General features: G+C 48.0%; 1 protein-coding gene across 11 annotated transcripts in view; it reads left to right on the top strand.

The window, feature by feature from the left end:
• The window catches only part of St3gal4 (ST3 beta-galactoside alpha-2,3-sialyltransferase 4), a 40,864-nt gene extending 15,895 nt beyond the window's left edge, over positions 1 to 24,969 (top strand). For 2 of the 11 annotated variants that reach the window (XM_059267588.1, XM_059267583.1), the window contains exons 2-11: positions 17,662 to 17,737; positions 17,979 to 18,090; positions 18,488 to 18,568; positions 18,724 to 18,821; positions 19,119 to 19,179; positions 20,068 to 20,163; positions 20,270 to 20,459; positions 21,180 to 21,323; positions 24,110 to 24,253; positions 24,557 to 24,969. In XM_059267588.1, coding sequence (XP_059123571.1) covers positions 17,722 to 17,737; positions 17,979 to 18,090; positions 18,488 to 18,568; positions 18,724 to 18,821; positions 19,119 to 19,179; positions 20,068 to 20,163; positions 20,270 to 20,459; positions 21,180 to 21,323; positions 24,110 to 24,253; positions 24,557 to 24,643 — 1,029 coding nt within the window. In that variant the 5' untranslated portion in view covers positions 17,662 to 17,721 and the 3' untranslated portion in view covers positions 24,644 to 24,969. Of the gene's footprint in view, positions 1 to 2,842; positions 2,960 to 3,854; positions 3,897 to 4,377; positions 4,495 to 17,661; positions 17,738 to 17,978; positions 18,091 to 18,487; positions 18,569 to 18,723; positions 18,822 to 19,118; positions 19,180 to 20,067; positions 20,164 to 20,269; positions 20,460 to 21,179; positions 21,324 to 24,109; positions 24,254 to 24,556 lie in introns of those variants that run through there. The other 9 variants (XM_059267591.1, XM_059267586.1, XM_059267584.1 and 6 more) reach the window with 8 other exon arrangements.
• Positions 24,970 to 25,488: the final 519 nt, after the last annotated feature.

Here is a 25,488-nt window from a genome sequence, read left to right as displayed (position 1 = left end):
TGCTTTCAGTTCTCATGTGTCGAGAGCGGAGATGACGGGCATGAGGCAGCACACCTGGTACATACGGTGGTGAGGATTGAACCTGGGGCTTTGCCCGTGCTGGGCGGACTTCTTCCTACTGAGCCGCATCTCCAGCCCCTTACTTTAAAAACATAACGGACGGGTGTTAACCATCCAAATCATCAAATTAGTGAAAGTGAACATTTTCCCACATTGTGTCAGACTTTCTTTTCCCTTTAAGAAAGAAAAGGGTGGAGAATTAAAAGGTTGTAGCTCAGTGGTAGAGCACTTAGCTAGGATAGAGGAGGACCTAGGTTCAATTCCTTTATACTGCCCAAAAAGAAAGAAAGGGTGAGGTAAGGGTGGGAGGTCAGGAGTGCAAGTCTGTCCCTGGTACATGAGCTCCCATCTAAAAGAAGGAGGAAATGGGGTGAGGGAGAGGAAGAGGGTCAAACTCCTCATTAGGTATGAGTCCCAGCATAGGGAGGGAGGGAGGGACGGAGGGAGGGAGGGACGGAGGGATGGAGGGACGGAGGGAGGCAGGCAGGCAGGCAGGCGAGCGGAAAAGGAAAGCAGGACAGGACATTACAAGTGTAAAACTAAAGTTTTACACTTACAATCTTCTATTCTATTCTTCTCATATGTCCAGAATTTAATTTTCCCTTAAAGTTGGGTATACCTCTGTTTTACTCTTTTATCATATGCTCAAATTTACACACACACACACACACACACACACACACACACACACTACAAGCAGTATTGTTTTCTGATCCGTACTTTATCTGTTTGTAACACATAAAAGTTAAATTTGAGGGCTGGAGAGATGGCTTAGAGGTTAAGAGCACCGACTGCTCTTCCAGAGGTCCTGAGTTCATTTCCCAGCACCCACATGGTGGCTCACAACCATCTGTAATGAGATCTGGCACCCTTTTCTGTATACATAATAAATAAATCTTAAAAAAAAAAAGTTAAATTTGAGCTGGGCAATGGTGGCAATTGCCTTTAATCCCAGCACTTGGGAGGCAGAGGCAGGCAGATCTCTGTGAGTTCAAGGCCAGCCTGGTCTACAGAGTGAGTTCCAGGGCAGCCAGTGCTACACAGAGAGACCCTGTCTCAAAAAACCAAAACTGAAACGGAAAAAAAAAAAGTTAAACTTGTAGTTTTAGGTTTATCTAAATTGATCCACATGGATTAATTCCTTTGGTTTAAGTAGTGCTTGGTTGTGTGACTAGACCACAGTTTACTTAGCCAGCTCCCTGCCTGGTACTAGTTCTCTGTTCTGCTGTTATAGCAGCAGCATTAAACAAGTGCTCTTGGATGGGGTGTCTGTGTGAGGTTACTCTGGAGTGTACCCAGAACTGGAATTGCTAGATTTGAAGGTGTGCATGGCTTTACCGTCACTCATACTGTGAAGTGCTCTGCTAAGCCTTTGTATCGGTTTCCGTCTCCTCTACCAGCCAACGACATGTTTGTGTGACAGGATACTGGGGTTTAATCTGCATTCGTGGCCACCAAGTACCAGCATGTTTTCAGGTGTAGTGGGTATTCCTTCTTATTCCCCTGACCCCCCCAACCCCTCTCTTTTTGAAAATATACGTTCTGGCTATGTAGCCCAGGCTGGCTTTGAACTTGTGTCTTCTGCCTCAACCAAGTGCTAGAATTACAGGCTAGGATTACAAGCATGTACTGTCAAACCTGTCTCCCTGATTTAGTATGGGAAAATACATACTCATAACATTATATCTTCCATCTTAGTCATTTAAAAATTTTGAAGGAAGAGAGAGAGTGAGAGAGTGAGTATGTGTGTGTTCGTTCATGTGGAGTCCAAATGATAGCCTTGGGTCACTTTCAGGAACACCGTCTACCTTTTTTTTTTTTGAGATCGGACCTGTCATTGGTCTGGAGCTCACCTGTCATACTTGGCTAGGTGTATACTACCATGTCTACAAGTTAAATTTGCATTTTTAGGTTTATCCAATTGACCCCCGATTTTTACATGGATTTTGGGGGTGTGAACTCAGGTTCTTATGGTTCAGGGCAGGTACTTTATGGATTGAGCCATCCTCCTAACTTTTTTTCTTACCATAGTTCAAGGGCATTAAGTGCGTTCACAGTATTCAGCTATCGCCGCCATCAAACTGAAGAACTCTTCGCAAAGAAGCAGAAACTTCGGACTCCCTGAACAACTCCTTTTCCCGTTCCCCACCCTGTCCCCTCAACTGCTTTTCTACTTCCCGTCTCTGTGCTTTTGACTGCTGAGTGCCTCCTTTTAAGTAGAATCATTTAGTGTGTATCTTTCTGTGACTGCATTATTTCACGTAGCATATTGTCCCCAATGTTAATCCGCTGTGCAGCAATTGTCAGAGTTTTCTGGTGTGGCTGAACAACAGCGCACGATACACGGGTACCATGTTGCTGATCACTTCCGTTTTTCCATTGACACTTGGATTGCCTCTACGTCTGGGATCTTGTGACTGACCATTTCTGTTGTAAATGTGGGTATACACGTATCTCTTGGAGGAGGTCATGGTTTCTCTTTCATTGGGTGCATACCCAGAAGTGGAATTGTTGGATTTTGCCCTTTGCTTTTCTTTGGTTTGCTGTTTCTTTCCGATGTTTCGGGATTGCTGATACTCGGAGATCACATGCATTGTGTGTGACTCATTTGGAGCCTGAGTCTTGAGCACTGTGCACCACTGTGAGGCAGGCAGTGGCTTGGAAAGGTCCCTTCTTGCTCCGGAGCCCCGGGTGCTGCCCTGGAGACACTGGAAACTACTTCCTCAGGCTACCTCCTTCCTGCCTGCTCCACCCCACCAATGTTCCCATGAATCTGGACCAATAGCTGGATCTGTGCTGAGTGCTGGGTGGAGTCTGGGTAGTGCTGTCCCTGTTGGCTCCCGAGGCAGCTGCAGCCTTGTGTGTAAATGCAGGAGTGGACCAGCCACGGAGAGGACAGGTGAGCACAGGTGTGGGGGTGGGTTAGGAGGTGTGGCTGAGCTCCGCTTCCCTTTTCTGGAGTGGAGAGGGGCTGCTGCATGCCTTGCCAAGTGCTTGCTCTGTACGGGGCCAGCACTGGAGCAGAGGGCTTTAAATGGCATGATGTGTCTTAAGTCTGTGACACCTCTGGGGACTTAGCCTTGGTACCCTCATTTTGTTGTTTGGGGTCTTTATGTAGGGTGTTTTTGCTCGTTTGTTTGTTTGTGTTTTGTTTTGAGACAAAGTCACACTGTGCAGCCCTGGCTGTCCTGAAACTTGCTATGTAGATCAGGCTGGCCTTGAACTCTGTTCCCCAAGTGCTGGGATTTTATACACACACACACACACACACACACACACACTACCTCACCACTGGCTTTTTGCGGGGTGGAAGGGGGCAGACTCTTACTGTGTATCCCCTGCCTTGCCACTGCCTCCTGAGTGCTGGAACTAAAGGTGTGCTTTTTCAGAGGAGGAATCTGAGGCTGAGTTCTCAGTTGGTGGCTGCAGAGGCTGAGTTGGAATTTCAGGGTTTTCAGAGTCCCTAGCCCTTTTATCTATCTGCAGTCAGGGCTTTGAGCTCCCCCTCCGCTGGGTCCTGGTATCTTGTGCCAAACTGGCCGTCTTGAGGCGCATGTGAGGAGGAAAGAGAAATAGGGTGCCATTGGGCCCCAATCTTTCCTGGGGCCACCCAGAGTTTGCTGTCTTCAGCTTCTGGTTATGTTCCAGCACTCTGGAACTGGTAGTGGTTGAGTTGAGGGGAAGATGGCAATTGCCATATCTGCAGAAACCACATGTGCTTGGTGATAAAGGTGTCCTTCTGAAAGTAACCGTTTAGCAGACAGTAGTCTTCCTGCTGGCCCTGAGAGTTGCCAGTGTGAGAGACTCTCGCAAGCCTCAGCACCTCGGATGCCCAGGTCAGCACAAAAGGGGGTCTGGAATTTTCTATCTTGATGATGAAACTTTCCGCTCATAGTTTTGTTTTTTGCTTATTTGCTTGAGTGAACAAATGATAATGATTTAGACATTTGTTTATTTTAAAATGTGCCGATTACTTACCATGTACCTGGTATCCATTTGGTGTTTGGGAGGCTGGTCTAGTGGACACTAGAGATAGCGTGGTATAACCGCCACAATGGAACTGGAACAGACCGAGGTGATGAGGACGGATGTGGGAGTGAGGCTGCTGGCAGCTGGGTGGCTGGGGGTGGGGGGGCGCTGTGGCAGGAAGGAGAGAGAGCAGGGCGGGGAGTCTGGTCTTTGGTCCTAACCACTGATTCCAGATCCCACGGGTACAACAGCACTGTGGACCCCTGTCCTAACACCGACCCACACATGAAGCAGCCGGCTTTGACTCCTGCCTCTGCGTCTACCCAGCCTCCATTCTTCTGTGCGCAGGTTGGGGATGGGAGGCATGCAGCCAAAGTTCTTCTCGCTGCGGGAAGGAAGACGTGTACAGTGAGGATGAGTCGATGTGCGCAGTGCAAGGACCTTGAACTCCTGTCCGATTCCCCTGTGAGTGCTTTCTCTAAGTGCTAACGTTGCTGGAGTACGCCACCACGCTAGGCCTTGTGTTGTAGATCTGTAACACCAGCATGGAGGAAGCTGAGCAGAAGGATCTGTAAGTTCATGGACATCCTGAGTTGCACATAAGGCCCTGCCTCAAAAACAACTCCCCCTGCCCATCCCTAGAAAAAAAAAAAAAAAAAGAACACAAGGTAAAAATAGTATTCTCAAAACCAGCCAAGGCGGTGGTGGCGCACGCCTTTAATCCCAGCACTCGGGAGGCAGAGGCAAGTGCATCTCTGTGAATTCGAGGCCAGCCTGGTCTACAGAGTGAGTTCCAGGACAGACACCAAACTACACGGAGAAACCCTGTCTTGAACTGCCACCCCCCCCCAAAAAAAAACAAACAAACAAACTATTTTTACTACGGAGAGATATCCCAGTAGTTAAGAGTACTAGCTGTTTTTTCCGGAGGACCCGGGTTCAATTCCCAGAACCCATATGTCTGTAACTGCAGTTTCCGAGGATCTGATACTCAATTCTGGCCTCAGCAGTTGCCAGGCATCCACATGGTACACGGACACACATGTGAAACAGTCAAGCACATCAAATAAAAACAATAAAAAAAAGAGTTAAGGGTGGGCATGGTGTCACACGCCTTTTATCCCAGAACTCAGAAGGCAGAGGCAGGTGGATCTCTGTGAGGTCAGCCCTGCCTTGTTTCCATAGTGAACTCTACCAGGTCAGCCAAGGCTACACAGTGGGACCCTGTCTCCAAAAACATAAAAATAAAAAATAAAAGAGTTTAAGGGTAGTTTTACTCACCTTTCACTCCTGTTTTACATGGCTTCAGTTTCGGGCTTACTGCTTACAATAGATGGCCTGTTGCTGGTGTATCTACTGTTCATGGCCATCCCTATGCCTCACTTGGGATCATATAGACAGGTTTATGGCCATGAGGAAATTGTAGAGGAGGGACTCCACCCTCTTTTTATAGACCAGGGCCCGAGGCTTAGGGAAGCCAGTTCATCCCCAAGTCACATATCTTGCTGGTGGCAGAGGGAGCGATCAGTCCCAATGGCCTGCCCACAAAGCACAGCTCTTGGCCAGAAGACACAAGGCCCTCTCCAGATAGCTCCATCTGACCCAAACATGGCTGCCAGGGTGCGTTCTGGGAAAGTTTGAAAAAAAAAAAAAATAGCCACTGGGGCAAGATGCCAAGTGAGAAAAAGGTTGAATGGGGACAGAGAAGAGTCTATGGGGCAAGGTGGCAATGTCACCTTGAATTGGCCAAGAGGAGAAATCAGAGGCAGGGAGAGTGGTCTTCTCGACTCTGATGTGCTTGAGACATTGGGATTATCAATGACAATGACACCCCTTCCCAGACATCTCAGACCCCACTCGTTTCTCCTTTTTGAAGCAGAGCGTAGGAAGCCAGCTGTCCTGCTTCCTGTGGGCCCTCAGGGGTGGGCACCACTGTCTTCTGTCACAGATTTGAACTAGAAGAGCTCTTGCAAACTGTCTGGCCTTGTGCTCTTCTATGGAAATAGAATGGGAGCCATAATCACAAGCCACCCAGAAATGAAAAACTCAAAACATCTGCCTTAGTCCCTTTCTAAAACAAATTTATTGTTTTTGGGGCCAAACAGATGGCTCCAGTGGTTAAGAGTGCTTGATGCAGAGGACCCAGGTTCAGTTTCCAACACCCACATCGGGTAGCTGACAACTGCTTGCAACTCCACCCAGGGGATCTGACACTCTCTTCTGGGCTCTGCAGGCACCGGCACGCATGCAGTGCACATACAGGTACATACATACACATATAAAATAAAAAGTGGTGCATGCCTTTGTTCCCAGTACTCGGGAGGCAGAGGCAGGAGGACTATTGTGAGTTCAGTGCCAGCCTGGTCTACATAGTGAGCCCTCAGACAGCCAGGGCTATGGAGAGAAACCCTGTCTCAAAAAAAAAAAAAAAGTATTATTTTTGTATGCATGCGTTTGTCACAGTGTACGTGTGGCGGTCAGAGGTCAACTTTTGGGAGTGGATTCTGTTTGTCTGCTATGTCGATCCTGGGGATCAAACCCAGGTCGTCAAGCTTGGTGGCCATCGCATTTCCCCACTGAGCTGTCTCTTCCTGTTTTGTTTTGAAACAGGGTGTCGTGTTTCCCAGGCTGGCCTCAAACCTGCTGTATAGCTGAGGATAGCCTTAAACTCCTGATCATCCCATCCCGCCTCTGCCTCCCAAGTACTGGGTCACAGTTTGAAAAAGTAAAAATAAAGAGGTGAAGTTAGTTTTAATATTGCAATATTATCAAAATATTACAATTTCAGTGTGTAATTACTATAGTTAGGTGATAGTTTACTTTTTAAAAATTGGTATGTCTGTGAAGTCAGCGCATGCTTCTACTTAGAACCCCCGACAGAGTAGATAGGCCACATAAGTACTTAATCACTTCAAATATTTTTCTGTTTGTTTATTTTCGTGTGTGTGTGTGTGTGTGTGTGTGTGTGTGTGTGTGTATGCATGCGTGCGTGTGCATTCATGGAAGCCAGAGGAGTGCTTATTTCAAGAGTTGATTTTTTTTTTTTTTCCTTCTAGTATATGGGTCCTGGGGATCAAGTTCCATTGAGCCATCTTGTCACCTGACATAAGTATTTTAAGCCACCTGGGCTTGTTGGTATTGTTTGGCCAGACAAGGGCTACTATAGTCCACTGCTTTCAGATAAGGCATCTGGGAGCCAAAGGAAAGAGGGCCTGGCTATGCTGGTGGTGAGCTAGCTCAGACTGCAGTGTTGTCAGCCTCCTGGGTGGGCAGTATTGGAAGAGAACTGTCCTCAGGAGGCCGTGGCTGGGAGAACAGGTCACTATTGGCAACCGTTTCTCCTGTATGTATCCTGGCCCTGACCTGGCCTCCAGAGTGGCCGCTTGGTCACATGGGCTTCAGATTTCTAACGCTGAGAATTCATGGAATTTGGTGTCTGCCCCTCCAGGCAAACACCAGAAGTATAATTTTCAGGAGGCTCCTTGTGATGTCTTGTGACTGGCAAGACATCAAATGGATGATGACTTAGCACTATTATCAATCAAGACACTGTGTCATTGGATGATCCGATGCTTCTACCCGGATGTCTTCCAGGGCTGGGATATTAGGATGTGTATGAGCACCAGAGCCTTGTGATTACATTGGGAAGGTTGTCTGCCTCCTTTTCATTTGTGCTTGGGTGGCTTGGAGGATGCCCCACCTTCCACAGGTGGCCTTGAAGCATTTGGTCAGTTTCTCTGTCCTCTGCAGTCTCTCAGTGAGCCTGGAAGAACAGTCTCACCGCAGGCTTCCTGTGATCACACTACACAGGGATGGGGACCGACATCCAGCCAGGACATTGCTGGAGGCTGTGCCACAGGTGCCGAAGGGACTCGACCGATGACTACTCTTTTTTCCATTCTTGTACCACCTACATTATGGCAATGATTCCTGATGAATAGATCCATTGTTTAAGATTTAATTATTTATTATGTATACAGGGTTCTGTCTGCATGTTTGCCTGCATGCCAGAATAGGGCGTCCGGTCTCATTATAGATGGTTGTGAGCTACCATGTGGTTGCTGGGAATTGAACTCAGGACCTCTGGAAGAGTGGTCAGTGCTCTTAATCTCTGAGCCATCTCTCCAGCCTCCAGATTCGTTTGTTAATCTAACAAATTTGTTTTTAGAGAGCTGTGTGCCAGGCACAGTTCTAATTATTGGTGGTACAACAGCAAGCAGAACAATTTTAAAAAATGTTTGCAGGTAGGGGAGCATTAGCTCTGTGGGGGATTGCTGCTGGGAAGTGTGGGAAAGGTGAATGAAGAGCTAGATGCATAGATATCCAAGCCTGTGTCCAAGACAAAACCTTCCTACCTGACATACAGCAAGTGCAGAGGCTGAAGGAAGCTTCCCTCACCAAGGCATGGAGGCAGGACACATGAGAGAAGAGTTAGGTGATGAGGAAGAGAGGAACTGGTCATGTGGGTCCCTGGAGCTTGGCAGAGGTGTGGGTCATGTGGATCTTCGTTGGCATGGGAAGGTAAACCATCAAATGGGGACCATTGTAAAGCAGAACCAGGGTATTGACCCTTTACTGAGAAGAAGAGCCTATGAAGTTGCATTAATCACATTATATTCAGTCCTGCTTGAATCTACTGTGGGATACTGGCAATAATACTAAGCTAAGAAGAGTTACTGCGAGTTAACTGACACCATGGAAACTCACCTTGGTAAAGTAGGAAAGGTCCTAATGGAGTTTAGTAGTTACAGTCCAAATATGCTGCTAAGTGTCTCATAGTACACGAGATGCTGCTACAGTGAGTTACCTGACTCCTAAAACCAACGGTGCAGAGGTTGAGAGAACCACATCCTGCCTTTGGTAACTGTGAATTTCAGTTATTAATAAGAGACATAGAACATCTTTCATAGACACATGGTGGCATGTGCCTATAATCCAGCACTCTGGAGGCTCCAGAAGGGTCAGGAGTTCTAGACCAACCTAGGCTACATAATGAGTTTAAAGTCAGCCACAGCAAAGTAGTAAGACTGGCTTTATTTTTACTTTTAAATTTTAATTTCTTAAAAATTAGTTCTTTGAGAACTTATACAATGTGTTTTGATAATTTTCACCCTCTCCCCCAAACTCTTCCCAGACCCACTCCTTCCTCCCTACACCAAACTTGGTGTCATTTAAAAAAAAAATACCCATCACATCCAATTTATACTATCCGCATATTCTTGGATATGTGGCCTTCCACTGGGATGTGGTTGAGTTACCAGGGGCTACAGAAAGAAAAGAAAATTAACTCTTCCTTTCTCAGTAGCTGTCAATTGCCAACAGCTCCATGGCTAGGAGTAGGACTCCATGCCCACCTCACCTCTTGATACCGGGATTTGGTCTGTGTTGATCTTGCATAGGTCTTATGCATGCTGTCACAGTCTCTCTGAGTTCCTTGTGCACCTTGCCTGTTGTATCCTGAAGACATCTTGTCATTTCCTTTCTTTGCCTCTTATCCCCTTTCTACCCACTCTTCTGCAATAATCCCTGGGCCTTGGTAGGAGGGTATGTGATACAGATGTCCCATTTAGGGCTGAGCATTCTACAACCCTGGTCCTTGACCAGTGTGAGCCTCTGTGCTAACACTGTCTACTGCAAGATTCTCTGCTCAGGCTAGCTTTAAAAATCAAGGTCTGTAAATGTATCTCAGTGATAAAATTCTTGCCTGCATATGTGAGGCCTGGGTTTGAACCCCAGAAACACACACACACACAGCGTCTTTAATTTTTTTATTACCACTTTTTTGTCAAACATCTGATCTATAGTAGCTGTGATAATATGGTCCAGAGACACAAAGAAATTCCTGATCAGGAGTTAATTATTTCATGGACAAAAATATAAAAGCTTATAATTCTATAATATGAAATTACAGTTTGGGATATATAATTCGGGCATTCTAAATCTCCAATTTCAGAGGTCAAAGGATATTGAGCAAGGCATTTAGTAACTATATAACATAAACCAGTAACTATAAGACGTAAGATTCTATGATCTGGTTAGTGCTTGAATCAATGTATAAACAGTAGTTTGTGGGAACAAAGCATAAGTTATTCAGAGATACCTGCAAAGATTCATAAGAGAGAAGAGGGCCATTTGAGCTAGGTGTCATAGGAATCCAGGTCAGAGAGGGGTGAGGTTATTGTCTTAGTACCTTCATGGCCCTGTAGTAGCACACTATAGATGGGCTTGTTTATGATGGATTGAAGTTGTTTGGCTCATGGTGCCGGGGGCTGCCTCATGCCATAGTAGAAGGTGCAAAGGCAATGGTGGGGACAGCGAGGATTCATTCTCTCATATTTCACAATGAGGCATCCACTGGCATCCATTCCCTCCATAACTCGACCCATAAGAGAAGGGCTCTTAGGACCTAAACACATCTTAAAGGTCCCACCCCTCAATTTGGATCTTAAAAATCCAAAGTCTAGAGTCTCTGAATCAGGTGTGAGTAGAGACCTAGTCAAGGCAGATTTATCTATTCAGAGACTGTGTGTTTGATTTTGTTTATACTGTATTTTTTCTTCTCTTCATTTCTTCCTCTACTGTATTTTCTTCTCCTTTCTTTCCATGGTTTATTTATACCTTAAAAATAGTATTTTGGGGCTGGGTGTGATGGCATATGATTTTAATCCCAGGACTTGGGAGGTAGAGGCAGGTGAGTTATGAGTTTGAGGCCAGCCTCGTCCATGTAGTGAGTTCTGGGCCATCCAGGGGCCACATAGTGAGATCCTGTCTCAAACACACACTAATAATATTTTGAGTGGAATAGTTAATGATAGGTTTTCTTTCCTAATTTGAATTTGTCTATGCGTTTTCCTCTAGCTACCACTGTGGCTGCATACTAAAATGCTTCTTTTGTTTAACTCCGGGATATTTCCTCATTCTCATAGCAATTCATTTTTGACCCTTGAATTATTTAGTCACTAGCCTGTGAAATTACACAAGCTACTTCCAAATTAGAATAGTGGGATAGGGCACGAGAAGAAATCGGTAAACAAAGAGAGTGATAACTGGTCCTGTGGAGGTCTAAAACCCTACAAGGAAAACAATTACTCTCCAGAATAATTGTCCTTAACTCCGTCTCGTGTTTCTAGACAGTGGTTAGAGGTGTTGGACCTTGGGACCCTAGACACCCTGCCCCATGATGTTGTTTGGCCTGCAGATTGAAGTCTTACCCTCAGCTCTCAGACTGATACTATGTTCTGGGGGCCCTCTATTCTGGGATCTCAATGGAAGGTTTTGCCCACATGTAGATAGTTCCACTAGGCCTCCTAGGACCCAGCTGTGTTGACTTCACAGTTCCGCCGGGCCTTGCCTCTGTAAGAGTTTTCTTTGCTGGCTCCACCTATGTCCTGGCCCCGGGCTGCCGTGACATCCTTTGAAATCCAGACTGAGGAAGTCATGTCCTATTGCTCTTACATGCTGTACCTACAGAGCTGGCACCCTGTGGGCACTGCCACTGCTTGCCTCCTGCTGCCTTTGGAGGGATGGGCCAAGCTGCTCCAGAGAGTCGGGGCTGAGACAGCAGAAGGCTGCCCAAGAATGTGGGGAGTAAAGGCGTATCACAGCCCTTGGCAGCGAGCCCCAAGGTCTTGCCTCTCTTCTGTTTATTTTCTTCTCTTAAGCTTGGCATTCTGGGTGTGAAATGGGAGGGACCTCAATAGGAGTTTCCAAGGGGCCTTTGGGGTCATTCTCCCATTGTCCTGATGAGTAGCCTCAGACCTCATTCTGTCTATACTAATCTTATCAGATGATGACTTGGCCACACCTGCATTTTCTTCCCGTGAAACATTTCATTCTCTACAGAGTCCAGGCTGAGAATCCTCCAAATCCCTAAGTTCTGTTTCCTTTTAATTATAGATTCCACTTTAAAATCATATCTTTATACTCACAGTCTATAGTCAAGCCACGTCCCAGGTGCTTTGTGGCCAAGGTGTTTCTTCCACCAAATATCCTCTTTCATCCTGCTGTCTTCCACAAAGTTTTAGGGCACAGACAATTCAGCCACGTTGTCAGCCACTTTATTACCAGGATGGTCTTTTCTCTTCCTAACAACACTTGTGTAATCAGAAAGTCCAGACTTTGCCTGTGGTTCTGGTGTGAGCCCTTACCCAAACCTTTGTTCATCCTAACAGTACTTTTCCTAGCCCGCACATACCGATGCTTCTAGCCTCTCTGCTCTCCCCAGTTCCAAAGGGAATTCCACATTTTCAGGTATTTGTTACAGCGATAGCCCCACTTATCAAGACTAGGTCGTTTTTAGTCTGTTCTGTGAAGCTCTAACCACATTCTGTAGGCAGGATCATGTGTAATGCACAAGTTCATTTGGATCATAGTTCTGGAGGGTGTGAAGTCCAAGATGAGGCCTTCTGGCTAGTTCATCGTCAGACCAAAGGCAGCGGGTGGGAGTAGGGGAGAGGGTAAAAGGCTGAATTTGTCTTTTCACACTGGCTCCATTTCCATCTTACAGAGTCCATTCCCGTGTTAAAGCACTGAGCATTCATGAAAGCAGAGCTCTCTGCACAAAGTACTGAGAACTGAACGCTAGCCAAGTTTTCTACTGTGGAGACCTTCCTACCTCTTAAAGGTCCCATCTCCCAATACCACCCCATTCAGGATCAAGTGTGCACTGCATGAACTTTAGGGCTCACATTTAAACCATAGGAGGCGTCCTGATGCAGACCAACCTGGGCAGAGTCGGGGGTGTGGAAGTGGGTGTTCTGTTAGTGTGCTTGGGGTACAGCTATTCAGTGTATCTCTGTTTCTTTTCTGGTTGACGGAACAAACCAGCCGGAACAAGCAATTGAAGCAGGAAGGATCTGTTCTGGCTCACAGTTGGAGGGTCCAGTCCTTCATGGCGGGGAAGGCGCAGCAGCCAGGGTGAGAGATGACTGGTCACACTGCATTCAGACTGGGGAAGCAGAGAGCCCTCAGCCCTGGTTCTCCACTCACTTTCTCCTTTATAGTCAGTCTTGGCCACAGCCGGTGGAATGGTTGGTTTTCCCAATTAAGCTAATCTGAAAGATCACTCAGACGTGTCCTAGGTGACTCTAGGTCCTGTCAAATTGACAGTATTAATCCTCACACATACATTGGTGGTATACCTGCATTTATAGCTTCCTGGTAACACAGTGCCAACGTTGTGGTCATGAGAGTGACTTTTGAGATGGTTTTGGGACAGAGCACTCTAAGCCAGAGCAAGGTTTGCCATGTGTCATTTCTCGGCAAGAGGTGGAGTGGGCAGTAAGGAAGTGGAGTGTAGAAGTTTGACCTTTGGAGGAAAGCCTGAAGCAAGGATAGCCTGAGGAGGGGATGAAGCAAACACAGATGTTTGCAGAGACAGAACAGAAGAGGTAGGAAGAGCAGACGGTGGGGAATTTGGCTGGACCTGATTCTGGGAAGGTGATAGACAGGGATCCCTCATCCAGGTGGTAGTGTTTGGAGAGAGAAGTGACGGGTGAGTCTAAAGGTGTTAAAGGGGCAGGCTGATCTAGGTTGTTTGTTTGTTTGTTTGTTTGTTTGTTTTTTTGTTTTTCTTACAGAACTATGAGCCATCATGGATATGGCTCCATGGTAGAGCACTTGCCTAGCATGCCAAAGGCCTTGAGTTCAATTCAAACAAAAAAATCCTGAGGGACAGAAATTCAAGAGCTAAAGAGCACAGAACCATTCAGCAAGCCTTGGACTTCAGCCTGCCCCCTACTACACACACACACACACACACACACACACACACACACACACACACACACACACACAGTCCTAGACCCTCCCTCTCAGCATTATCATTAAGCTGAATCCCGTGGGTAGCCTTAGCCCTTGGGGGATATTGATCAATAGGACTTTTTTGGATAGCAGGTACTGGCTGGTTACCAGCTTCTACAAGGCTGTTTCTTCCTATGTCCCTTGTTTGCCATTTTGAGAGTCCCCTGACTGTGCTTATCACCTCACTTTAAGCCAGGGACACCTTGGTTCATGGAAGAATACCAAGGATGCAGACAGCTTTGCCTAGCAGGTTGGATGAATTCTCTTTGGCAGCTGGTTCAGAGGAGAAGCTGCTGAGCCTTGGACTGGGTTGCAGGTTTCCCCTCAACAGATTGTCCTTGTAGCAACCAGTCTAAGAAGCCCCGTCCCCCTGGAATATCCAGGGACACAGAACAATCCTCTGGGCTTGGCCCAGCAAGGAAAGGAAATAGGATGTTTAAGTCCTAGGTTGGGCACCTTGGAGAAAACCCTAAGACTAACCAGGCTGCTTATAACTGTCCTGGTTCTGATTTGGAACAAAGATGCGCCAGTGTAGACCTGCATTGGGAAAGAGGCCAAAGAAGGAGTAGTTGTCTTGTTGTTTGAGTTTGCTCCAAGCTACTTCCCAATGACTGCCAAAGTCTTCCCTAAAGGTCAGTGCCAGAGTGTGGCTGGGTAGTTGTCTGTCATTGACTCTGGAACCTGTTCTATGCAGGATTTTCCATTTTGGTGACATGCCAGAGTCACAGAAAAGATGGGTCTGTTGTTTTGTTTGTTTATTTTCCTTTTTACTAATGGTGCCTGGCCTCTAACTAATGTGATAAAAGTCACGGAGAGCCAGACCTGGACATCTGGATATTTTAAACCCCTCAGGTCACTGTACTGTGTAGCCAGCTTTAACTGGAATGATCCCCCTTAGGAAAGCTCTGGAGGAAGGAGGGTAGGAGAGGAGGCAGTTGATGAAGAATCCTGGCATGGAATTTTGCAACTCAAAGTGTGGTCCTAACAAGGCCCAAGGGAGCTGGTAAGAGCATAGATCCTCAGGCCTCACCCATACCCTCTGGAGTCAAAATGTGCTCCTCAAAGGTTAAGTAGTCATCTTTGGAGGCTGTCTATCTAATCTGGTGGTTTTCCACTGTGACTGCACATTAGAATCACCTGCTGTGTGTAAGCAAATTCCAGGGCTGGGCTAGACCAATGAACCGGAATGTCTTCATGTGGAACCCAGACAAATACTCATTAAGAATTTTAAGTGGTGGTGGTGGGGGGGTTGGAGAGATGGCTCAGAGGTTAAGAGCACTGACTGTTCCTCCAGAGGTCCTGAGTTCAATTCCCAGCAACCACATGGTGGCTCACTGCCATCTGTAATGAGATCTGATGCCCTCTTCTGGCCTGCAGGGATGCATGCAGACAGAACACTGTATACATAATAAATAAATAAATCTTTAAAAAAAAAAGAATTTTAAGTGGTTTTATTTTTATATTTATTTCTTTTGTGTATGAAGGTCAGAGGACGACTAGAATGAGTTGGTTCTCTCCTCCTGTCCTGTGCATTGAACACAGGTTGTAGTTCATCAGGCTTGGCCACAAGCACCTTTACCTGCTGAGCGTCTTGCTGCCCCTACAACAACAGACTGTTCTCCTGTTCATCTGTCATCCAGAACCTCTTCCCTGAGCACTGCTTCTCAAACTTAAATGTAGGACCATGTTCAAATCTAGATCCTGATTCTGCAGGTCTGCAGGAGGCCCAAGACTCTGCCTGGCTAATAAGGGTTCCTTTGGTGCTTATGTTGCTGAGCTGACAAATGCATTTTGAGCACCAGGGATTTAGCTATTGATTTACTCCCTATGTTGACAGCTGAAGAGAATGAGAGCCAGAGAAGGACATATGTTCCGTGGTCACCTACCATGCCACTCATTTAATGCTTTTAGTTTTTAACTTTTGGTGGTCAGAGTTGGGGCTTATTAAAGATAGTTTAATATAATTTTAAGCATGAAGGCTTAGAGAGAGGTGCTTAGAAAGATAGACCCCAGAGCATTGGTGTGAGTTTCTCAAAGAAGACTCATCCATTTAATGCTTTTAATGAAGTAATTAATTAGTTAATTTTTGAGACAGGGTCTCACTATGTAGTTCATGGGAGGCAGCCATGCAGAAGAAGCTTGTGTAATGAGGAATGACTTGGAGATTGTTGTGGGTAGCAAGGGAAGGTGTGTTCACTTTGAGGAGAACTGTCAAGAGTTATTAAGGGTGACTTTAACTAAAATTTAGGATAACAAATCTCACTTTTGGCTGAGTGAGTGTGGTGGCACCTATCTCTTTCACTCACTTACTCACACACTCACACACTCACACACTCATACACTCACACACTCACTCTCAAACACACACACACACTCTCACACACACACTCTCACACACTCACTCTCAGTCACACACACACACTCACACATGAAAGAAAGGAAAGAAGGGGAGAGAAAGAGAACAAAATAAAACAAAAATTAGTCTTTTTCTTTCTTTTGAGGAGGAGCATCTTCAATCCCCTCAGTGTTTTGCAGATGGCTGCTAGTAACCCTACAGAGGAATGAGGAAGTGTCTGGCATGTCTGGGTTCTACCCTATACTCAGTTGTTGGGTTTTGTTTTGTGTTTTGGTGGTTTTTTTTGTTTGTTTGGTCATGGTTCTTGAACTCATAGTGGGAACTGGGGAATGTCTCCTCTTGGGGTCACAGCCTTGACTCCATAATAGGCGTGTATTCAGAATCATAGATTTATGATTGTGATACACGACACTTCCTCCAGTTGCTGATCCTGCCTCCAAGAAATAATCTAAGATATTTTACTTGGCCTCAGGAGAGCACAAACTAGTGCTTCCTTCACAGTCTGCCATGAGTCATTTGCTCTGTAGGTGAAAATGCATGCCCCAGGACCCATCCAAACTGATCAAGCCTGTGTCTGTGGAATGCATGTGCTCAGTGCATGGCTCTGTGATTTTTCTGTTCCTGACCGTTTGAGAAACAGAACAGGATGAAAGCAGCATAGACTGGAAGAAGCTGGCACTTGGCATCTATACATCTACCTATGGCTGTTAAGCCACAAAGATTTCTTAGTAGTATGATGTTAGAGGAGTTGGTCTATAGAACAGTTTACTGCTTCTGACCTCCCATATTACTTCACTGGCTTCTGCCCACTGACAAGGGTAGTAACCCTTGACTCCTTGTAAATCCATACCCTTGGGGCTCCCTGACCCCTCCCCTACTGCACCAGTCTTCCTTCCTGAGTTTACCATGTGTCTTAGGAGATGAGGCCTGGGTACTGCCAGAATCTAGAAGGGCTGGGAAGAGGGTTTCTTGAGGACCTTCACAGCTGCGTCCTCATTCCCAGTATCTGTCCCAGTGCATCTGCCTGGCTGAAGTCTGCAGAGATTGCTAATGGGGCCAGAGGCAGCAATGGCCCCAGATGGGATGAGCTTCAGCTGGACCAAGTACCAATCAAAATCTGGCATAAGTTAACTTTTGTGTCAGAAATGGTGGATGCACCTACTTGTCCCCCAAACTGATTCTTCCTGAGTCAAAGTGCTGGAGAACCTCATTGGACACTGGTGTCAGTAAGTCTGGCATGGGAACCGAAAGAGGGCTGGGGCCTCAGTTCCACTTCCTGCAGCAGGGCCCCACCAAGATCCCTCACACTGCCCTCTGAGAGCTGAGGAGGAAGATCACCTGGGGCTGGCCGCCCCATGGCGTGGCTTTGTGCTCCTAGAGGAGGAAAGGGTCAGGCACGGGGTGTGATCTGCTCTAGTGCCTAGGTAGGAGCGCAGGTGGAAACTGACTTGACACCTGGAACTCCTGCCTCCTAGGTGGCCCGAGGCAGCCGGGATGACACTTCTCCCCAGGAACCCTGCTATCTGCTGAGAAACATGACCAGCAAATCCCGTGAGTGTTGTCCAGGGGCTCCCCCAAGCTGCAGGGTCCAGCAGCCATCCTCAGCAGTGTCTTGGGATTCCTTCAGGGGTGGTAGACAGTCACACTGGGAGCCAGGGATCCTCTTTTCATCCTGAAATACCTGGGTCCCAGCTTCTGGGACAGGAGACGCCAGGGACTGCTGTGCTGGAGGTAGAGGGATGGGCGAAGGAGAAGGTGGCCTGGAGCTGTGCCTTCCTGTCTCTGCCTCCAGCTCCTCTGTGCATGTACCTTGCAGGCTGGAAGTTCCTGGCCATGCTGGCTCTGGTCCTTGTCGCTGTCATGGTGTGGTATTCCATCTCCCGAGAAGATAGGTACGTTGAACTGTGAGTACACTTTCTGTGTCTTTCTGTTGTTTCTTGTCAGAGATGGACTGATACAAGGGCAGGGTACCTAGCAAGGCAGGAAGCTTTTGAGACCCTCGACCTGACCTCTTCAGCGGCTAGCCCAGAGTCCTTTCATGAGGGTGCGTGGGAGGGGTGGGGATGGGGATCCAGGTGGTTTTTGTGATCTCTCACAGAGGAAATACTGGGACAGAAAGATCTGCACCCTCCATGGTTTGGGTTCAAAGTGGAACTTGGGTTGAGGAGATGCTAACTCTGTAATCCTTTTCCAGTACCACAGGAGCTCTGTGCCATCACTAGGGAGGTAGACCCTGCCTGGGATGCTGGCCTCGGGGCCTCAGTTGACTGGGCCTCCTGACTCTTCTCTTCCTCTCTCCAGCTTTTATTTTCCCATCACAGAGAAGAAAGAGCCGTGCTCCCAGGGTGAGGCAGAGAGGCAGGCCTCTAAGATTTTCGGCAAGTAAGCACCTGGTGATGGGACAGGGCATGGGGGAATGCGGGATTGAGGGGGTTTTGCCTCATTGCTAACTGGCTGGAGGGTAGCTGAAACTGGAATGACAAAGGCCTGTCCTTGTTCAGCCAGACTAATCTCTTTCTCACCCCTACCCTGTGTAGCCATTCTAGGGAAAAGCCCATCTTCCTGCAGCTTAAGGATTATTTCTGGGTGAAGACACCATCGGCCTATGAGTTGCCCTTTGGGACCAAAGGGAGTGGTAAGTTATTGCTCAGCTCAGTAGACTAGCAGCTCACTACCTGTGAGCTGTTGTTCTGTGGGACCAAAGGAAGTGGTAAAATAATGAGTTGTCCTACCCAAGCACGTGGGAGGTTCATATCCTGTTCATGTGAGCCACACTGTTGGACATTGCTGTCCACTGGCTCCAGGCCTGGGTTCTTTTGCCCAGACTCAGGTACCTGTGTCAAGGAGAGAAAATCTGGGGAGTGGAGCGGGAACAGCCCTTTAGAATGCTGATGACCATCGTCTCGGTTTCCTCTATTCATTCTTTCTGTAGAAGACCTTCTTCTCCGGGTGTTGGCCATCACTAGCTATTCTGTCCCTGAGAGCATACAGAGGTAAGGAGGTGTTCATCTCTTTGCAGTCTGGGCACCTTCACCTTTCCCTGCTCCAGTGTCAAATCATCTTGGTTAGTACCATGTCAACCAGCCTTCGGTCGCTGGTTCACTGTGGCCAGTTTGACACTCCCTAGTCTGCCTGTCTCCAGGAGCTACAGTTACTCTAAAAACCACAGCAAGCCGGGCGGTGGTGGTGCGCGCCTTTGATCCCAGCACTTGGGAGGCAGAACCAGGTGGATCTCTGTGAGTTTGAGGCCAGTCTGTTCTATAGAGCGAGATCCAGGAAAGGCTCCAAAACTACACAGAGAAACCCTGTCTCGAAAAACAAACAAACAAACAAACAAACAAAAATTGTGAAAACCACAGCAACCTAGCCTGAGCATCTAGATGCCAGAGTAGGCAGAAGTATTGCCATGGCAACAGACAGACCTGGGCAACAGGCAAGGGAGCTGTGTCCTAGGGTTTCTCTTCCCCTCCCTTCTCCTCTTCTCTCTATTCGTGCTTTTTTTTTTTTTTTCCCTTTATGTAGCCCAGGATGGATTTGAATTCTGCACTTTTCTTCTGACACTTCCTAAGTGCTGAGGTTACAGATGTGTGCCAGCTTACCCAGCTCTTGTGCCGGGGTTGCCTGTAGTACTCTGTATGCATCCCTTCCTCTTATTATGTCTTTGCCATGCTGGCTTGTTTGTACTTCCCTTTGATGCCCAAGACCTCAAGGTCAGTAAGACCATTAGCAGGGCCGCTTAGCATGCCCGATCCGTGCAGATCATCAGGGGCCAAGGAGAACCTAGAAGTGACCTGAGGTGGGCCCCAGGCAGATGCAGAGCAGAGGGAGTTCAGCAGAGCAGGGGCTCCTTCTGGGTTTGACCGCTCCTCTTCCCACGGCAGCCTCGAGTGTCGTCGCTGTGTTGTGGTGGGGAACGGGCACCGGTTGCGAAACAGTTCACTGGGAAGTGTCATCAACAAGTACGATGTGGTCATCAGGTGCGTGACCATCCCTCCTGCTTCTTTTCGGGCCCTGGGTGTCCCAAACAGGGGGCTGGCGAAAGGCCCAACATCTCTAGTAATGGATATTCTTTCCCTGGCCCAGACTGAACAATGCTCCTGTGGCTGGTTATGAGGGAGATGTGGGCTCTAAGACCACCATACGTCTCTTCTACCCTGAGTCGGCCCACTTCGACCCCAAAATGGAAAACAACCCAGACACACTCTTGGTCCTGGTAGCTTTCAAGGCAATGGACTTCCACTGGATTGAGACCATCCTGAGTGATAAGAAGCGGGTAAATTGGGACCGAAGGGAGAGAGAGATGGTTATGGGGATGCTATCCTAGTCAGGGCTTCATGTCCCACGGAGTGCCTTGTGATGACTCGAAAGGGAAGGGACAGGGTGAACCAGGCTCTCCACAGCCAGAGCCTTGGGCCTCTCGCCAAGGGCACTGTTTTATAGGGCTGCTGATAAGCTGCCCTGCGTTATAGCTCAAGAGCCTGTAGGAGTTGGGGTGGCAGCCAGAGGCCCTCTGGGCTGGAAGGTTGCCTGGAATAGAGCACCGTCAGAGTGTGTGAGAAACCCTGGAACAGGGGAGCTGTCCCACAGTCACCTTGGAACGGGCAGTGTTTTTGTGCCTTTCTTGATGGTCCTCACAAAGAGCCTACTCCCTCACTTGGCCATGTGGTTAAAGGTTGAACTGTCTGATCTGGCATTTTTTGCCCAGTGTGTAGACAGTCTGAGGCTCAAGCCCCTTCTTGTATGCATATCTCTGAAACAGGTAGTGGTCAGAACCCCACACTCTCCACATTACCCTTCCTTCCTCATAAGGGGACCCTTCGACCTCCTTTGGTCTCTCATCTCTGGCACAAGTGTTACCTCAATTCTGCTGCGCGCCTGAGGTATCAACCTTGACTTGGACCCCATCCTCTGCCTGAAGACCACCAGCTGGGTTAGAGTTCAGAAACAGGTCTTTACCTGTTTTCATCTCTCCCTTCTGACCCTGGCCCCATAGGTGCGCAAAGGTTTCTGGAAACAGCCTCCCCTCATCTGGGATGTCAACCCCAAACAGATTCGGATTCTCAACCCCTTCTTTATGGAGATTGCAGCAGACAAGCTCCTGGGCCTGCCCATACAGCAGCCTCGAAAGATCAAGCAGGTGATGAGAAGCTGGTGACAGTGAGACCAAGCTGGGAGGGGATTGGGGTCCCGGGTGGAAAGTGAGGAGGAACTCTTGAGAGGGTGCATCTTGCACTTGACCTTTGAAGACAGGCTTTGTAGTGTGCTGCCCTGATGGACAGTGTGTACTTTGGAGAACTGAATTGGGGCGCCCTGAAAGTAGGAGTGAGAGAAAGGTCTAGATTGGACTTGGGCACTGGACTTTACGATGTTTTTGGCAGGTTCTGGTCAGAGCCTGTAAACTGGGAGCTGCCGGCATACTCACAGGCCCTATCTTTGAGAACAGCCTGAGTCAATGAGGAGTTAGTGTTAGACGCTTATCTTGGAACATACTAGTCTGATGTCTGGAGTGTCATGGGTATGGCGAACCAGTTTAGGGAGCTGTCACAGTTTTGTGAGTCCCAGCTTTGATTTTAGCACTCTGTGTCCTGGTACTTCACAGCTGGCAGGGTTTACCCCATAGTGTAGCTTTACAGACAGTTTTTCCATGTGTCTTAGACTTTCTCATGGGGACATGTGAGACAGCAGAAGGAGGTCACCAGCAGGCATTGGCAGGACTCACGGTTCTTCCACTTACTATGGTTATCAGGCAGGTCTAGGACTGGGGGATTTCAATTGCTTATCTGCATGGTGGGGATAATATTTGTGCTGGCCTCTTAAGTCTCTGGCAGGACTTAAGATAACGAAGTTGGAACACGGTGGCTGCTCTAACAGTATCTGTCCCTTGTTGTCCTCCTGTTAGTTTTCTAGAGACAGGCTGGCCTCAAGCTCTTGGTAATCCTCCCAAGTGCTGGGGTTACAAGGATGAGCCACTATACCCAGCGAATATTAGCCAGATTTTAAATAAATATGCTTATTCTTGACTGTCTGTGTTATTCAACGTCATGCGTTGGACGCCTGCAGCGTGACTGCCTAGTGGTGAGCCTGAGCCCACGTGCTTGGAGACTAAGCTGTGCCCTTGCTCTGAACAGATGCTGTGTAGCAGGATAAGCAGTTCTAGGTTTCCTGCTGGATGAATGGGCAAGTGTGCTCTACTTACTTAATACAGAGAATGCCAGGAGGAGGGGCAGTGTAGTGACTGTAAGGAGCAGAGCTGCTGAGGAAGTGGTGGCCACGTGATTCTGCAGGACCCCAAACTGGATGAGAGAGCACAGGGTGGTTAAAGTGGCAGGGGTGGCCAGGGGTGGTAGTAGATGCCTGAAATCCCAGCCCTTGAGAGGTAGAGGTAGGGTTTCAAAGTTAGCCTCGGCTACAGAGTAAGTTCAAAGCCAGCCAGGGCTACATGAGCTCCTGTCTTAAAAGGCAGCAAGGGTGAAAAAGAAGTCTTACCAAGAAGCAATCAGGGGACAAAGACAATTGAAAGAGATGCTGGGAGAAAATTGGCTTTAAGAGGCCTTATGGAGTCCAGGAAGTGACTCTCGGGTGGGTGGGCAGGTGACATGTTCTATAAAGTTGGCCGTTGGAGGTTAGCAGGGCAAGTTTTCTGAAGTTTGAATATTAAGTTGACCATTGCTGTGGATAAATTGGGGGTGGAGGGGATAGGATCCTCACAGCAGCCCGTAAGGTGGGCAGGCAGGCAAGGTACCGTTGATCCTGCCCTACAGAGGCATATATCATCCTATGAAAGATCCCACAGCCATGAGTGTCAACCCATCAGGTCCCAGGAGAAGGGCAGGTCCCCCTTCCCCTCTTTGAACAAGTTGTTTATTTTTGCAAGCTCCAGTTCCCTCATTTACAAAACGAGGCTAATAATAGTATCTGCACATATGTGTTTAGAAGGGGGCTGAAGGAGATGGTGTATTACACAGACAGGATCATGGTGATTGTCACTATTGTCACCCTGCTTGCCATGATCCTCCCTGGAGACCCAGATCTGTGGAGGTGTATTATCTAGTGTGCTGCTGTGTCAACCAGACTTTCTTCCTGGATAGCAGCAGCTGACAATTGGGCAGATTGATTTTGCTCATGGTCTCAGAGGTTTCAGTCAGTCATGGCAGGGAGGACATGATGGAACTGAGCACTCACATGTGGCATGTGGGAAGCAGAGAGAAAATACCTACAGGTCCCTTACCTACCGGACAGTGGCCACCCACCTTTAGGGTGAGTATTCACTCTTTAGTGAACCCTTACTGTCCTTCACAGACACCCTTAGAAGTGTACTATAGTAATTCTGTAGGTACATCTCAATCTAACCAAGTTGACAAGATAACCACAGTAGCCACTAGACATATAACAATTTAAAACTTAGGAACTGAGGGGGTGGCTTAGTAGTTCACGACACTCACTGCTTTTGCAGAGCACCTGGGTTTTCTTATATGCACCCACTTTGGGCAATTCGCCACTACCTGTAACCCTAGTTCCAGGGGACCCAATGCCTTCTTCCAGCCCCTGGAGGCTTCTGCATGCACATGGTGCCCATAGTTCAAGCAGGCACATACACGTAAAAATAATAAATAGTTAAATCTCTAAATTTAAAACTTAATAATCAGGGGTGTAGAGCAGCGGTAGAACACTTGCCTAGAATACAGGAGGTCCAGGTTCTAGCTCCTGCACAGCAAAAAGTTTAGAATTTCATAGAGTAGCAAATCACTTCCTCGGCTGCATTAGCTGCACTCAGGTGCCCGGTTGGTTAGCCGTTGCCCCTTTGGACAGCTAAGGTAAAGGATATTTCCATGGCAGAGCACTGAGCCTGAGTGTGTGTGAGGTGGGTGGTGGTGGAGGAGGGGATTGGGACTCCTTCAAATGCCCTCCTACTCTGCCCCTCAGAAGCCAACCACAGGTCTGCTAGCCATCACTTTGGCCCTACACCTCTGCGACTTAGTGCACATCGCTGGCTTCGGCTACCCGGATGCCTACAACAAGAAGCAGACCATCCACTACTACGAACAGATCACACTGAAGTCTATGGCGGTAAGCAGCCCTGCTTGGGAGCCCAGTGAGTCACAACGAGAGGGATGCTGGGTGACGGGGAGGTGCGGGGACAGAAAGTGGTTTGGGATATGTTCATTCAGTGTCAGAAGTGGGACCTGGGCATCTGGATACCCCAGCTGGCATCCTCTGCGTTTGCCACATGACTTCTGTCTCCTTTCTGAGAGCCCACATAAGAAAGAAAACTCCCAAGAAGTGTGGGACAAGAAAGGGGGGAGGGAGACCTTTCTGAGGACAGAGAGCTACCTGGGGGCCCCTCACTTACTTCCTTGGCTGTCTCCACAGGGGTCAGGGCACAATGTCTCCCAAGAGGCTGTAGCCATCAAGCGGATGCTAGAGATGGGAGCTGTCAAGAACCTCACGTACTTCTGAATTGGATGAAAGCTGTAAATGCCAGTTCCCTACTTTGCCACCTGAGTGGCCCCTGTCTACGGCTTCAGGATGCCTGGGGCCAGTACAACTCACTTGAACTCACCCTCAGTGCCGGAGGGTGTCCTGGCACTGGCCAGGTCTCAGGAGAGGCTGTGTCTCTGGCTCCTCTGGTGGAGTCCAGATCCAGACAGGGTGGACACACTGAGGCTACAGGAGCCTGGCCAAGGGAGGTGGGGCTTGCTGCTGTGGCATCCCCTCTCTGCCAGCTCAAAGGGGTTTTGATTGTTCTGGGGGCTCCTTTTTTTATTTTGTTTTATTTGTTTGTTTGTTTGTGGTTTTGTTATTGTTGTTGTTGTGTTGTTGTTGCTTGTTTGTTTGTTCTTTTGTTTTGTTCTGTTTTTGAGACAGGGTCTGACTGTGTAGCCCTGGCTTATCTGGAACTCACTATGTAGACCAGGCTGGCCTTGAACTCACAGAGATCCACCTGCCTCTGCCTCCCAAGTGCTGGGATTAAAGGCGCGTACGAACACGCCTGGCCCCAGCGACAAGAGATTATTTAACATGCTATTTAATTAAGGAGAAGAAAAATGCAACGGGCTGGTCCCGTGGCATTCACAAAAGGGACACAATACAGTGTCCTGCCCACTTTTTAATAAAATTTACAGAAAATTGGCCTGTTAAGGCCCTGCCCTAGAGCTGGCCTCCCGGGAGGATGGAGGCAGTGAGTGGGAGGGTGTCCTCCAGAGAGGGTTTGCTACCTCCCAGCAGGCATGGGAAGGGCATCGACAAGGGGGCTCCATCTAGAAGGGGCCTCACCTGAAAAAGAGATTACAAAAGACCAATAA

The sequence above is a fragment of the Peromyscus eremicus genome, chromosome 7 (assembly GCF_949786415.1).
Source record: "Peromyscus eremicus chromosome 7, PerEre_H2_v1, whole genome shotgun sequence".
Taxonomy (NCBI): Eukaryota; Metazoa; Chordata; class Mammalia; order Rodentia; family Cricetidae; genus Peromyscus; species Peromyscus eremicus.
Note: the sequence above shows the minus strand (reverse complement) of the source record. Positions and strands in the feature narration are given on the sequence as shown.